The sequence below is a fragment of the Emydura macquarii genome, unplaced genomic scaffold, assembly GCF_026122565.2.
Source record: "Emydura macquarii macquarii isolate MOO-44397 ecotype Brisbane River unplaced genomic scaffold, CSIRO-AGI_Emac_v2 contig_2994, whole genome shotgun sequence".
NCBI lineage: Eukaryota > Metazoa > Chordata > Testudines > Chelidae > Emydura > Emydura macquarii.
Genome location: NW_027133131.1, coordinates 1,377,525 through 1,393,761, shown reverse-complemented (window position 1 = coordinate 1,393,761; position 16,237 = coordinate 1,377,525). Strand labels below are relative to the sequence as shown.

Below are 16,237 nucleotides of genomic sequence, written 5' to 3'. Positions count from 1 at the left end.
AGTTATCACTTAACAAATACAGGTGACTGCAGTCATGAAAAATAAGCACCTCAGATGATTCCCCTTGTAATATTGTGTTGCTGTTTGCTCTTACAATTAAGACAATCTTCCCTTTCTTACTCACATTAACAGAACCCTGAGGCAGAGAAAATTAAGGAGGCTTTAGCATTCGTGAATAAAGAAAATACAGGTGATCTTTGAAAAGGATTGGTTAGTGTCTCTCTTCAGTGTTTTCTCCGTAAACAGTGGAGTTCTCAATAAACCATTTGCCCTAATGGAGCGTTTTGCTGCAATTGAAAGCTGTAACCTTGGGACAGGTATTTGTGAATTACTGGGAGAAGATGGAATGAAGAGAAAGTGAAAACCTGGCCGCAATGGCAAAACTCCCACTGACTTCAAGGGGGTCAGGGTATCACCCAGAGGCCGAGTGCAGCCAATGCAGCATATGCTACTGAAAGTGTGGGCCCAGGCCTGTGTCACAGAAGTCACTTAGAGTTTCACTATTGATTTCAATGGGAAGTTACTAATTTTAGTCTTAATCCTATAGCTTTTCCTTACTCTGTTCATGACGGTTTGCCTGAGTAAGGACTGCAGAATTACACACTTTGTAGCATGCACCAGCCTCAGAAGTTTGGATCATAAAACATTTACTTGCCATCAATATTTCAGACTAGTTAAAGGATAATGTGTGGGCGGGCTGCAGTGAGTTGAAAGGGAACTATTCCACTGAGGGTTTTTGGTAACAAACTAGGAACGAAGTGACTGGAGCCTCCAAGATTAAAACATTTCCTAGTTTCACTTCTGTTTCATTTCTATATTTAATTTCCATAACATGTCTACAATTTAAAAACATCCTTTATGGTTTTGCAAAACTGTCCTGCTCTTCACTGCCCTTTACACGCAAGTGAGAAAACAATTTGTCACTAGCAGTTTGGCAATATTACTTTTTAAAACAAAACCAGCTGAAGCCGCCCAACTTGTTAGTAGGGTGCCTGACCATTACCATTGGTGATTTGGACGTCAGTCCACTGGAACCAGACTTTCCAGAGTCAGAATGAGAAAATTTGACTCTACGTAATGTGAGCAAATGCAGAGTTATGTAGATCTAAGGTTATCTTACACTGCAATGCCAAGGTGCTGTCAGGAGCAGGCTCTCAGTGTGGTCATGTAGGTGTCTGACCAGAAAGTTGTTGTCTTCCATGTTCATAGCTCACTCAGTGTATATTCCCAGGAGACTTTGTACTGCGCTGTAACTGATCCGTTAGCAGGTGAGGTTTTTTTAAGGGGTGGTCCTAGAAGTTCCTTCATTTCACACCTTTTAGTCAAACAAGACGGCAACACAGTCTGCAGTATCATCAGTTTCTAAAGCCCTCGTTGCTGCAAAACAAACAAAGAAAAAAGTTAAAGGGGCGAATGCAGGATATAGCAAGCAAAGTCCCTGCTTTCCGTGAGAACCACTCACAAAAAAAAACCCTTTTCTGTTTGAAAGAATAAAAAAAGAGGCTGCTAAGTGGCATAATGTCCCACCTTTGCTATTCATGTTTAGCTCTAGGAGTGGAACAACTAATGAAAGGGAAGTCAAACAAGGTGAAATCTGAGAGGGGAGAAAGAGCAGCAGACACTGGGCATGCGTGAAGAAAAGCTCATATATAGTTACAATGAATATGGGCTCAGGGACTTGCACTTAAGCCAATGAGCACAATGGTCCGTGTGTTCTCAGCCTGAGAAGAATGAATTGTATTCAGGCATGAAGATTTGAACATAGCATTTTGTAATGTCCTGCTCTCATTTGTGTAGGGGAACCAACAGCAGCTTATAAATGAGTTCTTAGCATGTTTTAATATCAGAAGAAGTTGGCTGGGTAGAGATTGGGCATTTTGTTTCGGTATTACAAGTACCAAAGTTCTTCTGAATGTCAGTCAGTATAAGTATTCCAGCTGGATGACAAACACTAACAACCGGCTTTCTCCCACACTGCCAGTTGTATATTCTCGCATCGGCCAACAAGATGACCACCCTAGGCTTGCAGAGATGCCAGATGCAATTAAACACAAAGAGCCAAATTCTTTGCTGGTGTAATTTGTCATGAGTCTAAAACTACTGATTCATGCAAACACAGGAACTAGGCTTCAGAGACCCCCTCTTCTGCCACACCTACGCTGTCCTCCAGTGGTTGGGCATGGAGACAAATAAGCCTTTTTGGAGGGCAATTGTGGCAACCTCTTCCTTACTCATCAAGACCGAGAACATGTTCATTCTTGTAAATGTCTAATCTTTGATAGGTTGGTGTTAACTGGCTACAGGAACCTCAAACAAGTTTCTTAAAAATGTATGAAACATGAAAGCAAGTGCACATCTCAACTGCCCTCTCTGCTGAGGTTTCCTGAAGGTGATCAGTTTACCGCTTGACACACGGAATTACTATTACCCATGTTTCAGCACAAATGTTGTTGATCAGACAATTATCCAGGCCTTTATACAATCTATCCATTGATTATTTGATTTGATTTCCTGTGGCAGTGAGTTCCACAGAATAACAATATGATGTGTAATAAGTATTTTTGATCGATTTAATCTATAGGCTTCTTCCTGTACCATAGGACAGCATAAGGGACTGAGCCATTTTTACTGTACTCCATACAGTTTGCTTTTGCTTGCAGGTAAAAACTGCAATTTGCTTTGGAATGTAAAACTTTTGTGGGAATGATGCTTTCTTAAGTCTTGTCTACATGAGCAAAAATGGAATCTATAATACTCAGACTGGGGGAGCAATGCTAGAAGCTGTAGTGGATCTTAGAGCACGGTTAGATAATGGCACAGTGATAAAAATGCACGGGCTTACCTGAACCCTGTCTACAGCTCTCACTTCCACCAGCGGAGCTGCAGCAGTGGGAGGGGGGGGGGGTGCAAACTAGGGGGTTCAAGCTTTGCCAGTGTAGAAGCAACCATTGTGTGAAAACAGAAGTTTCTTCGCAGCCTGTGGTGAAGGAGCAGTTAGGTTATTCATAAACCACCCAGAAAAACAACCGGAAATAGGATTGTTTAGAACTAGCAGTGTAAAAGATCAGATCAAAACACCTTTCAGAATGGAGGTAGAACAAGAGAGGAAATGGAGCCAAAGTTTCGCCCTAGTAAAAAATGGATCATTTTTGTTTTATAAGCCTCTGAGAGGTTTTCCAGCTATTCTTGGCTTACCACTTTTTTTATTCATTGTACAAAACACATAGATGCAATAAGAACCCATCTAGCTGGAGCCATTTGCAGACTCAGCAAGGGAAGGGAAAGGATGTTGGCATGTTACCAGACCACCAGCCAAACACATTCACATGATGCTATGGCTGTGTCTGCTTTAGCCTTGTTTTCCCCTTAAAATTCTCCCCAATGCATTCTCATCAATGCATTCCCACAAGTAGCAGCAACAGCGTGAAACTCTAGGAAAAAAGCATTGTATAGACAAGGCCTGAGTGTTAGGATGAAAAGAAAAAGCCCTTCAAACTCTGCATAAAAAGGGAAGGAGATTGTTTCCTTTCTGTTGTCTGTATTGCAAACCTTTAGAAGGTAGCATGACCGGTAGCAATCAAACTGCTAAAGGGCTTCTACCAAAGCAAACCTCTCTTTAGCTACAAAGACATCCTGCTCCATTTAAAGTCTGAGCACTGCACATCTGCAATGAGTCTCCTGCTGCTGCTGTACCAAGCAAGTTCTCATATCTATTAATAACCTTGAGAGAAAGCTCCACATCTTAAAACAAAGACCAGGTCATTGCCACAGAGGCATCAGACGTGTCTCCAGGAGCTGGGGGCACGAGGAGTAGGGAGTGCTCGGTACAGCTCAACAGCGTCTCCTCTGGCTGACTAAGGAGTGGCAGTGACAATCAGACCAGATGGACAGCAGCTGTGAAATGTGAAATGGGGCCTCCAGGCCAAGGGATTAAAATGGGGACCATAGAGAGTCCCCCATCCAAGTAAAGAAACGAAGGTCAGAGACTGAGATGAAGAGAACAAGTGCTTTCTAGAGTCCATCTCCCTTTCTTTCAGATTCTGTTTGTGGGCCTCCGGGGGAAAGACAGTTGTGCTGTGAAAGCAGAGCCTGGTAGCCCTAGATCTCCTCCGAGCATTTGCCAGGTGAGTGGGGCCCTGCTGTAACGGAGCAGGGCACTTTTTGCATCTCTCGGGCCAATCTTCCATACAGAGCAAGGCCTGCCAACTGCTGGTTAGCTTCCTTATGTTTGCTTTGAGGAGGGGGCTCTTCCCAGGTGGGGGATATAGATCATGGGCTCGGGTGCAAAAGCAGCCTGTGGCTTTGCCGTGCAGTGTTTAAAAAGGCCTATTGCGATGATCCGCTAGTGCCCATGTCTGCCCTGCTGGCTCCTGCCTCCTCAAACCTTATGGAGGCTACAGGAATTTGGCACTGCAGCTACCGGTCATGTTCGCAACACGCCCCATGTCCACACACAATAGCACACGGGTCTTCTCACTGCCCTGGTGACCGCAGCGCCAGGGCCACTCTGCACTCCTGATGTGCCAACACATGCTGCTGTGGTCACCGCTCCTGTGGAATTGGCCCATCCCTGACAATCTGCCCGATGCTCTGGCCAGCCTGAAGTGAGAGCAGCGTCCAGCGAGATCGCTGGCTCTGTCACCCCATCCGGCCCCAGAAAAGTCCAGGTTTGGCAATAAATCAGCAAGACCCGGGGCCCCTTTTTAAAACTAGACGATTATTTTTGGTGGCTACGGAACCCTGCTTCCTCCCAGCTTGAGCACCCCGCACAGCATGTTATTTAGTGACCATCGCCATTTGGGGAGGGGGTGGATAGACCGAGTGGGGCGGGGCGGGGGGGGGTTGGGCTAGAGATGGGAAGGGGTCAGGCCAAGCAAAGGTTAAGGTTGTTAAGGGATGAAGAGCCCTGTGCCCTCTTCTTGTCCCTTGGCCTCTGGGCAGACTTGGTGCAGTGCAAGGGGAGGGGTTCACCCTATGTCCCCCCCACTCCTGCAGCCTGTGCTTTGCTGAAGGTAACAGGAATCAGGCCAACGCTGCCAGGCGGGGCTGCTGTCATTGTCCGGGCAGGTCTTGCACAGAGGCGAACAACAAACCTGCCACGCTGGGGCCATGGCTCCCCAAAGGGAGAAAAGGGGGGAAGGAGCTAGGCTCCTCTGGGGTGCAGCGGAGAAGGCAGAGGCTAGGACATTGCTCTGCATGGGGGGCCAGACACAGGGACAGCAGGGTAGGGAGAGACAGGAGGATGAAAGGATACATTAGAAACTGGGGGGTCCCGTGTTGCAGGCAGATGTCTACATGAGATTTGGGGTGTCCCTGTAGAGGCATCCTGCTTCCGATATGCCCCCACCACAGGGCGTGGGGGGGAGGAGGGGAGTCAGTGCCGTGAGTGTCCAGGGTGTGGTGGGTGCTGCTCTGGCATGGAGGGAGGCTGTTTGGAGAAATGCTGTTTCCCCTTTCTCTCTCCCCCAGGCCTGCTTCCCCTCTGGCTCCAGGAGGCTGGGGTGTCAATCCAGAGAGATTCCCTCAGGAGTAAGATGGGTGTGAACCCCGTCTCAGGCTCCAGTCTCTGAGGCGGCGAGCAGCCCTGCATAGGCAAGTTTCTTGACGCATTGCTTTGCTCCCCCGCCCTGCCCATGGGAGCCAGGCAGAGCCATTCCTGTCTCTGCTGCCGCATTTTTCCTCTGCAGCCTGGAGCCGCAGCCGCAGTCCCAATCAGGCGGCCTGGCCTGGCCCAGCTCCGCAGCTCGCTCCATTATTGATGGCATCCGGGAACCGCTTCACGTCCGCTCTGGACCCGGCTGCCCTTCCCCTTCTCCAGACAGTCTCATCCTCTGCACATGACGGTGCAGTTTCATTTGTTTGATTTTAAAACCTAGGACAAAGGCTGCCCGTGCCAGCCGGGCTGGCTGAGATCCTATGCAGGCATCACAAAGCACCTCATCATTTAGCAGCTGCAATTTTGTATCTAGGATCTTTACAGAAGCTTTCAAAGGTGCATTTTTGTCAGGTTACACCGAATCTATACTGGCATCTGTGGGGGGGGGGGGTGGTCTGGGCGGAAGGGCTGGAGTTGGGGCTTCAGCTGCAGCTCTGCTTGAAAGTGAGTTATTGGAAAAACAAATGTGCAGAAAAGCCTCTTGCAGCTGCCAGACATTTGTCTTCCCCAATCCTCACCCACAGGGAGCCCAGCCCCGCCAGGAGCCAGCAGCATCCACAAAGCTTGCAGTGATCTATTAAAAAACCCACCCACTCTGCCCTATCATTAAAGGGGCCTTCTCTGCGTGTTGAAAAGAGGGGTTTTCAGCCTGGGTCAGAGGGCACAGCTAAGGGGGGGGCGAAAGGTTGGCCTTACCCTAGAACAGTGGTCTTCAATCTGTGGACTGTGGGCCCCTGGGGTCTGCCGACTGTCTCAGGTTTTGAAAGGGGTCTGCACCCTCCATGTGACGTTTTTGAGGGGTCTGCCGATGAAAGAAGTTTCATAAAGCACGGGTTTAAAAATGCAGCCAGCAGAGCATTGTCCTCCCAGCGTGCCATGCAGACAGATAGTGCCAGCCGGGGCCACACAGGCAATGACACATAGCCCCTGACTGGCCAAAAACGCAGCCCCCGCTGTTGGCATTTGCAGGTGGGTGGAAGGGGAGTGGGCTGCCCACCGTGGGGGGGGGGGGGGGGGCTGCTCTGCATTCTGGCGGCCAGCCAGCTGCCCTGGGGCTCTGCCACTGTCCTGTACCCAGACCCAGGCTGGGCCGGAGAGAAAGGACCTGCTCTGCCCCCCTGCTCCGCGAGGGGCACTGCCGGGCTGTGGGGGGCCCTGGCACAAAGTGCATGGGGGGGCTGAGAGCCGCTGACCCAAAGGGGGACCCCTGCCTGCATCGGATGCAAACCCCTGCGGGGGGGGTGTGGGCCCCCCTCGGTCCAGCACCGCTGCCGGCTCATCCTGCAGGTGGGGGGCGACCCCCAGGACAGAGCCACACCCTGCCCCCCTGCGGGCAGCCCCCGGCTGTGGGGTGAGCCAGCCTCTGGGGGGGCCCCCATCCCCTCAAAACCAGGACACGTGGGGGGGGACAGGCTGGCCTGGGCTCCTGCCCGGCTGACTCAATGTGGGGGGGCTCCCCCCTAAACTCTGCTTTGCGCGGGGGTGAGGGAGGGGCCGGCTGGCGGGGGGGGGGGGGGGCCCGACCCCCCCCCCCAGCGCTTAGCCACACGGGGGGAGTCCCGCCCCCGAATTGTGAGCTCACGCAGACGGGCGGGCTCGTCCGCCAATGGGGGCCGGGCTCGGGGCTGACGCGCGCGGCCGGGCCCCGCCCCCCGGGGAGCGGGTAGAAAAGCCGCCGCCGGCGCCCGCCCGCCCCACTCGGTTACTTCCAGCGACTCTTCGCTTGTCGGGAGAAGTAACGGCCCCGCTGCCTGCGCCCGCCCGCCCCGCCCCGCAGCATGGTGAGTGGGGGCCGGGAGCGCGGCAGCGAGCGCGCGCCGGGGGAGGGGCGGGGGGGGGGGCTGTATTGGCGCCAAACGCCGGCGGCAGGGCGCGCGCTCTCGGTTCCCATTGGCGCCTCCCTCCCGCCGGCCGTTACCTTTCCCGCGCGCGGGGCAGCCGCTCTCGCGCTGGCGGCTGCAGGGCCCCCCTCCCCCTCCCGCGGGGTGCACGCGCGCCCCCAGCCGGGCCCTGCAAAGAGGGGGATGGGTGGTGGTGGAGGTGGCTGCTTTTTTTTTTTTTTAAAGGCCACGTGTTGAGCCTTGGCTGCACGTGCACGGCCCCCTCCCCCGCACGGTTCGTCGCGCACCCCTTTGCATCACCCCCCATCTCTGTATCACCCCCCCACCCGGGAATGCTCCATGGGCAGCCCCTAGGGCCGCCTCTGCACGCTCCCCATTGCACGGCCCCCACAGCACCGGCGCTGCCCTCATTCCTGCCCCCCCGCACCTCCGCCTGCAGTGCGGGCCCTCCTCGAGCCCCACCCGCCCGTGCCGGTCCCGTCAGAGGAGGAAGAACCCCACCCCGGCAGTGCTGGGTAAACGGGCCCGGCCCCTGGCCCCGAAAAACCAGGAGGTGGCTGGAAAGGGCCCCTGGGTCTGTGCTCCAAGGGACAGGGTGGCCTTTCCTTGCCTCTCTCGCTAAAACACATCCCGCCTCCGGCTGCACCCTTTGAAACGCTTGCAAAAACAATCAATGGCTGCAGGGCCCGTGAGGTGCCCACAGGTGCTGGAACTCGGGGTGCCGGGGGCTTGGCGGGGTTGGTTTCCCTCATATCGGGGGTTGACAGTTTAATCAGCATCCCCCCCCCTTATGCACATTGCTCCAGTGCCCCTGTGGGACCTGCCCTCTGCCTGTTCCAGAGGAAACCTCCAGTGCCACATTTGGATGCTGCAGAAGCTGTAATTCCCTCATCTTAGATGGGCTCCGCTCCAAAAGGGGCAGTAGTGTCTGACCCAAGGGCCATCTGTCCCTGCTGGCTCTTTGCAGAGGCAGATAGAAATGTGCTGGAGCAGGTGGCGTGCCCAGGAGGGGTGGGGTGGGGTGTGTGTTAGGAATGTAAGTGGATTGTCAGGGGGAGGGATGTAGGCTAAATCCAGATCGAGGCCTAGGATAATCCTAGGAATGGGCCAACTGGTGGCAGATGTTCCTTCAGGGAGTAAATCTGCCTGTAGGAAGAGGAACGATTTGCTTAGACCCTTCTGCTTTGCGGATGTGGAGGCTGACGGCATCAGCTCTATGTTTTGGGGGTGGACGGGAGGCAGTCAGCTGATGGCTTGCATGCAAGTGGTGTGATTGCTGCTAAACCATTCAGATGCTGGCTACAGACAGCACTGTTGCTGCTTTATACTAAATAGTTTATTCATTTTTTTCCCACTAGATCACAGGGTGGAAAACTCCATTGCATATTTCCTCCTCCTCTGACTAAGACTATCCTTCCTGTGCTGTGAGAAATGTGATCCTGCCATGAGATGTGGCTTGCTTTATTTAGCTAATAGTGACATTTCTTCCCTAAGCCAGTGGAGGGGCAGGTGGGGAGAGGTAGAGGGGACACATACAAAACAGAATCTCAATGCGAAACGGTAATCTAATCCCAATGTGTATCGTAGGAAATCTGTTCTAAAGTGCACGAAATCTGGCTAGAGACTAATTTACTAACAACTACAGATCCAAAACTTACTCCTTCGTGAACCCAGAAATTCAGAGGCCATGCTGTGACTCAAAAAATATCTCACTGGAGCGTTGACCACACGCTACTGGAGATTGGGACAAAAGGCCCTGATACCAGGAGCGCTGTAATCTTGTTGCTGAGATGGGGACTCTCATCTGTAGACATCGAAGGTGAATAAACAGTACTATTCCTGGCTTGTGACTGGAGAAAATAAGGCACGGAGTTTGGGATTGGGGGGGGGACTCGGAATAGAACTTGGTTCCCTTCACATCCAGTGCCTGTCCATTGGAAGGACGACACCACCCTGTTACCCTTGTGAGTTGCTGGAGTACCATAGATGAACACTGCATCCTCGTCCCACAGAGCATGGTCTAATCCAGAGCAATGAGGTACCTGGGAGAAATGGTTCAGGGACGCTGTAGAGACACTGGTTATAAGGAAGTCATGTCACTAACTGGTTCCCTTCCTTCCGCAGCGTGAGTGTATCTCTATCCACGTGGGCCAGGCTGGTGTCCAGATCGGCAATGCCTGCTGGGAGCTCTACTGCCTGGAACATGGGATCCAGCCTGACGGCCAGATGCCCAGCGACAAGACCATCGGCGGAGGAGACGACTCCTTCAACACCTTCTTCAGCGAGACGGGCGCTGGCAAGCACGTCCCCAGGGCTGTCTTTGTGGACTTGGAGCCGACGGTCATAGGTGAGTTCCGGGCTCCTTTGGGCCCAGTCCTGAGCCTGGTTTGTGCCCCTGCGATGTCCAGGGGAGGGGGGAAACATGCCTCATGCCAGCGTTTCTTCCCTCCCCCAGATGAAGTGCGCACTGGGACCTACCGCCAGCTCTTCCACCCGGAACAACTCATCACTGGTAAGGAGGATGCTGCCAACAACTATGCCCGTGGGCACTACACCATTGGAAAAGAAATCATCGACCTGGTGCTGGACAGGATCCGCAAGCTGGTGAGTAGGGCTCACCTGAGGCGTCTCATTCTGTGTGTCTATTGGTGGGTGGTGGGGAAGGGAGGAATCTGGAATCTGTCAAACCCTCCCTCTGGTTATGCTTGTGGGAGCAGCTGCCAAACCAGAGGAGTCTAGAGCACCTCACTTGTCCTCCAGCAGCCGGCTCCTCTTTCTTGGAGGGTTAAAGTCTGTCGTGGGCTGGGCTGGGGGTGCCCCGGAAGGAATGGCAGCGATTGGTTACTTGGGTGTTTGTGCTGGGTGCAGGTCTCTGCATGTTCTAGTACAGGGGTGTCTGCTGCACGGACCTCTCAGCATATTTACGTGACTCACGTGACTTATTCGTGATCTGTAGAATCTAAGCGTTCATTAGAATGACTTTCCAATCCTCGTGGTCGCAAAGTGGACCTTCCGCATGTGGTAGTGTAAACCAATTCAGTGCTGCCTGCCTGAGTCTGCTGGCAGGCTGGAACAGCAGCTTTGAGAGGTGAGAACTCCTCCCCGGATGTGGGCGCACCCCCACCTACCTCTCTCCTGGGGTGTTACCTCAAACACGTCACAGTGACCTCTGACCTGTCAGCCACTCTCATTCCTGAGCACTTCCTCTGAGAGGATGGGGAGTGGCGTGGGCGTCACCGTGGGGCTGGGAGCTGGTGTGGGCAGAGGAGAGGTGATGTGAAGGCAGGAGAACCAAGGCTGGGGAGAGCAGCAGCTCTAAATGGATCACATTGTCCCCACTGACATTGAGTGCAAGGAATACTGAGCAGATAACTCGAATACAAGAAACGTGCTGCCCTCCTCTGTCCAGAGCTCCCATCGACAGCTGGAACTTGGCCCGCTCAGAAGGAGCCTGCATGCTGTCCTTGCATCATGGACCTGTGTGTGACGAATGGGAGGGAGAACTGGTGACTCTGGGTGATCCCGGCGCTTAATCCTCCTTCCTAGGGCATCCGATGCCTGCTTGAGTCACTTGGGCTCTCTCCTAAAGAGGAAGCTGGGCGCCACAACTAAAGTACCCTGATGGGGCCGTCCTAGGACTGCTCTCCTAGGAAGGCTCTGAACAAGTATGAGGCTGAGGCAGTCTCTGCACTGCAGCCCCTGGAGGTAGACGTATGCAGTAGCCATTCCTCAGCCTCTTCCTGGGGAATGGGATTTGCAGGCTGACTCTAGCAGCTGGGCACTGAGCAGTGCTCAGTCGGTTTCCACAAAATGTAAACGGAGGGACCTAGTGGGTCCGGGAGGAGTAGCCATGTCCTGCACCATGCCTTAGGATGAGCTTTCTGTGGGGTGGGAATCTCCATGGCCTTTGATGCTGCCAATCTCTGCTGTGGTGGATGTGTACAGAGTCCCGATGGTCTCCCTGGCAGGTCTCCTACATCCCCTTGCTCCTATTCCCAAATACAGTCGATCTGATTAAGGATCCGTGCGCACAGTGTTTCGTCCCAGAGTAGCAATGATGTAACGTTCATGTTCGCTGGGAGTGCATGGTTTCTGGCTGCAGCTAAGCTGAGGGCCTACGGGACATAACTCCTCAATGGTGATGCTGTTAGCTTCAGCATGAGCAGCCTTGCTCCCTGTATTTAATCCAAATCAGTGATCCAGATTCAAAGTGAACCTGCTGGGTAGCTAGCCCAAAAGCCCCTCATGAGGAAATACCTCTTGGCAAAGACAGGTGCAGTGGGAATCAGTAACAATCACACCGGCTGGGATTGTCCCTCTTTTCTCTGCACCTGGACAGTTTCCCTATGAGACCCCCTCTGAAACCACTCCACTGGGAAAGTCCGAGTCCGGTACTTGCTGAGAGCCCCAATCCTGCCCAAGGGCGGGTGTGGGGTCACAGTGCCACCCTCCCTATCTGGAGAAATGGGACATGTGCACTGCTTAGATGGTGAGCTCTGTGGGACTGGCCATCTTCTGATGCTGTTTGTACAGCACCTAGCACAATGAGGGCCCAGCCCAGGACTGGGGCTCATTATTTGTATTCCATAACACATAAGAAGTAAGGGACAAGAGATCTGGTGGAGCCAGCAGCGTGGCTGACACACTCTCCCCTTGTGTCATGGCTGTCTAGAGTTGCAACAGATGCTCAAATGTCTGGGCCCATGAAGCCTTATGGGGAACACATGAGCAAAGTGTGACACTGCCTCAGTATACAGGTGACGTGGAGGGGGAGGCTGACCATGTACACTCCTGATACAGCCCCGTCTAGGGAGGGATGACTCTCCGTTCAGTAAGTGTGGATAGCTCGGTACTGGGTGGATCTCTCACCAAGGCCAGGCTGCCTCGTGCTCTCTGCACCCTGGCATAAAAGGGACAGGTGTACAGCACATTTAACTTACTGGGGACTGACTACAGCCTGTCCTGCAGCTGGGGGTGAAGGGAGTAGATTCTTGGTCTCCAACCTCAAGCCCTAAATTCAGGCATCTGATCTTCAGTAAATACTTAAATTTGGAAGAAAATGGTCTGCAGTGTGGATGGGAGACGGTGCTCGTCTCATTCTACATAGCCCGTGTCTGCAACACAACTTGGACTAAATTCCTCTTGCTTTTCTTTCCCCTTTTGCATAGGCTGACCAGTGCACTGGTCTCCAGGGCTTCCTGGTCTTCCACAGCTTTGGTGGTGGCACTGGTTCTGGATTCACCTCACTGCTGATGGAACGTCTTTCCGTCGACTACGGAAAGAAGTCCAAGCTCGAGTTCTCCATCTACCCAGCTCCACAGGTCTCAACCGCCGTCGTTGAGCCATACAACTCGATCCTCACCACCCATACCACCTTGGAGCACTCCGACTGCGCCTTCATGGTCGATAACGAGGCCATCTACGACATCTGCCGCAGAAACTTGGACATCGAGCGCCCCACCTACACCAACCTGAACCGCCTGATTAGCCAGATTGTGTCCTCCATCACCGCCTCCCTGCGCTTTGACGGCGCCCTGAACGTAGATCTGACCGAGTTCCAGACCAACCTGGTGCCCTACCCGCGTATCCACTTCCCTCTGGCCACCTACGCCCCAGTCATCTCTGCTGAGAAAGCTTACCATGAGCAGCTTTCTGTAGCAGAGATCACCAATGCTTGCTTTGAGCCAGCCAACCAGATGGTGAAATGTGACCCTCGCCACGGCAAATACATGGCCTGCTGCCTGTTGTACCGTGGGGACGTGGTTCCCAAAGATGTCAATGCTGCTATTGCCACCATCAAGACCAAGCGTAGCATCCAGTTTGTGGACTGGTGCCCAACTGGTTTCAAGGTTGGTATCAACTACCAGCCTCCCACTGTGGTTCCGGGCGGTGACCTGGCTAAGGTGCAGCGGGCCGTGTGTATGCTGAGCAACACCACAGCCATTGCCGAGGCCTGGGCCCGTCTGGACCACAAGTTCGACCTGATGTATGCCAAGCGTGCCTTTGTTCACTGGTACGTCGGGGAGGGGATGGAGGAAGGCGAGTTCTCGGAGGCTCGGGAAGACATGGCCGCCCTAGAGAAGGATTACGAAGAGGTTGGTGTGGATTCTGTGGAAGGGGAGGGTGAAGAGGAAGGTGAGGAATAGATCAACCCTCTTAAATCCCAGCAGCATGTCCTGTGTCCATGAAACTTCAGTTTAAAACACTTAGCTTACTTGTTAACTAGGGAAGTGTTGGACGGTACCACAGTGGTATGAAGGAGGCTTTCAGGAGTACAGCAATCTCACTAGTTTGTCCCACTGTTTCAAAATGCGATCATGTCAGTTTTCCATTTCTTTGTAAACATCATGTCTGTGAAATAAAAGGCTTTAAAAAAAGATTGCTGTGTGTCTAATTCAGATAGCTCCTCTGTCCCAGAGTGCATGTGGAGTCCAGCACCCAGATCAGCAGTTCCAAGCTGCAGTGAACACCGTTGGCCAGTCTGACACTGGAAGACTGCACAGGGTGGATTTTTGCAACCTGCAGTGTGAAACACATGTCAACAATGATGTGGGTCACCAGGTGACCCTATGATGATGGGGACTTCCCTTAGGAGCAGTTGATTCCATAACTGCCTAACAGGTTTTCTTGCCCCTTGTTCTCCAGAGTGTCTTGTACCAGCTGGTTGGAGATGGGATAAGAGGGGCTGGAGCATGGATGGGAATCCCTGAGCTGCACAGGGGCATGTGGCCACTCCCAGGATTATGCAGTAGTTCAGCAGCCCTGCACTGCTCAGCTCTGCTTTCTGCCAAGATGGCCCGGAGAGACGGAAGCGCTCTTCTCACTGGTGTGTAACAAAATAGCGGAAAGGCCAGGGGTATCTTTGTGTCACTGCTATTCCGTGCTGCTGTAACCCCTCCCTTCCCTGCTCATCTGCATCAGCTACCTTCTGTAAGTCAAACTCCTCTTGCGTGTTGCACAGGCTCTTGGTACAGCTCGTAAGACTTCAGGCTTACAGAGAGACTAGTGAAAGTCCTAGGGCCAGGCTGCATTAGGGGACCCTGCACCGATGTCGTTCTGTTGCAGCGACAAGGGAAGTTTATGTTGAACTGCGATCCACGCTGGGAACCTCATGGAGCAAGCACCAGTGGAGCTGGATTGGTGGGAATGTCCCTAATGTGGATAGATGCCAAAAACTTGCTCTTCTCTACAGTCACGTAGGGCTCCGTCCAGCGGTATCACCCTCTCTTTTAATTAAAAAAACACAAGTGAGGGGGCTAACAATCCCCCCGATGCTGTATTTTTTAAATGCTGGGGCAGGCCCTGGCTCCCAAACAGGGAGGAGGAGGTTAGGTAGTCTCACCACTATTCTGAAATACTTAAAAAAAAAAAAAAAAAAAAAAAAAATGAATTGTGTACACTGGCCTGGAAATGGAATTGTTATTTAAAAAAATATGCCCTAGGAGCTAACTGTGTGGTGTAAATACATTTTAAAAGGGGGTTGTAACATGAAAACCCCTATAAAATGTTTTATAATCTATAAAGCACGTGACTGCATCCAGCAATGCTCACGGTGTGTGCTGGAGGGGGTGTGATTCACTTGACTGGGCCTGGCTATGCAGCTGATGTTTGTGCAGGGTTAGCATGTGGTCTGACGAGTCCTGACAGTTTGAGGCACCTGGAGGAGAGGAAGGTGATCGGGAACAGTCAGCATGGATTCACCAAGGGCAAGTCATGCCTGACTAATCTGATTGCCTTCTATGATGAGATGACTGGCTCTGTGGATGTGGGGAAAGCGGTGGACGTGATATACCTTGACTTTAGCAAAGTTTTTTATACAGTCTCCCACAGTATTCTTATCAGCAAGTTACAGAAGTATGGGTTGGGTGAACGGACTATAAAATGGATAGAGAGCTGGCTAGATCATCGGGCTCAAGAGGTAGTGATCAATGGCTCCATGTCTAGCTGGCAGCCGGTAACAAGAGGGGTGCCCCAGGGGTCAGTGCTGGGTCGGGTTTTATTCAACATCTTCGTGAATGATCTGGAGGATGGGGTGGATTGCACCCTCAGCAAGTTTGTGGATGACACTAAGCTAGGGGGAGTGGTAGATACGCAGGAGGGCAGGGATAGGATACGGAGTGACCTAGACAAATTGGATGATTGGGCCAAAATAATCTGATGTTCAACAAGGCCAAGTGCAGAGTCCTGCACTTAGGAAGGAAGAATCCCATGCACAGCTACAGACTGGGGACTGACTGGCTAGGCAGCAGTTCTGCAGAAAAGGACCTGGGGGTTACAGTGGACAAGAAGCTGGATAGGAGTCAGCAGTGTGCCCTTATTGTCAAGAAGGCTAATAGCACATTGGGCTGCATTAGTAGGAGCATTACCAGCAGATCGAGGGAAGTGATTATTCCCCTCCATTTGGCATTGGTGAGGCTGCATTTGGAGTATTGTGTCCAGTTTTGGGCCCCCCACTACAGAAAGGATGTGGATAAATTGGAGAGAATCCAGTGGCGGGCAACAAAAATAATTAGGGAGCTGGAACACAAGACTTATGAGGAGAGGCTGAGGGAACTAGTTTAATCTGCAGAAGAGAAGAATGAGGGGGGATTTGATAGCAGCCTTGAACTACCTGAAAGGGGGTTCCAGGGGGGGCTGGAGCTGCGCTGTTCTCAGTGGTGGCAGATGACAGAACAAGGAGCAACAGTCTCAAGTTGCAGTGGAGAGGTCTAGGTTGGATATTAGGAAAAAGCACTGGAAT

General features: G+C 52.5%; 1 protein-coding gene and 1 long non-coding RNA gene across 5 annotated transcripts; both read left to right on the top strand.

Moving 5' to 3' along the window:
* Positions 1–3,978: 3,978 nt before the first annotated feature.
* Positions 3,979–7,095, top strand: LOC137141084 (uncharacterized). 2 transcript variants are annotated; one of them, XR_010916534.1, is made up of 3 exons: positions 3,979–4,124; positions 5,470–5,592; positions 5,688–7,095. It is a non-coding gene; the product is annotated as an uncharacterized lncRNA (long non-coding RNA). The 2 variants fall into 2 exon arrangements; XR_010916533.1 differs by having other exon boundaries at positions 5,470–7,095.
* Positions 7,096–7,344: 249 nt separating this feature from the next.
* LOC137141056 (tubulin alpha-1B chain) lies at positions 7,345–13,876 on the top strand. Of its 3 annotated transcripts, none has more exons than XM_067529882.1 (4): positions 7,345–7,437; positions 9,622–9,844; positions 9,953–10,101; positions 12,666–13,876. In XM_067529882.1, exons 1-4 carry the CDS (start codon positions 7,435–7,437, stop codon positions 13,641–13,643), a joined length of 1,353 nt encoding a protein of 450 aa, XP_067385983.1. In that variant the 5' UTR covers positions 7,345–7,434; the 3' UTR covers positions 13,644–13,876. The 3 variants fall into 3 exon arrangements, with proteins under 3 accessions (XP_067385983.1, XP_067385984.1, XP_067385985.1); XM_067529883.1 differs by lacking the exon at positions 7,345–7,437 and adding an exon at positions 9,037–9,316; XM_067529884.1 differs by lacking the exon at positions 7,345–7,437 and adding an exon at positions 9,516–9,535.
* Positions 13,877–16,237: the final 2,361 nt, after the last annotated feature.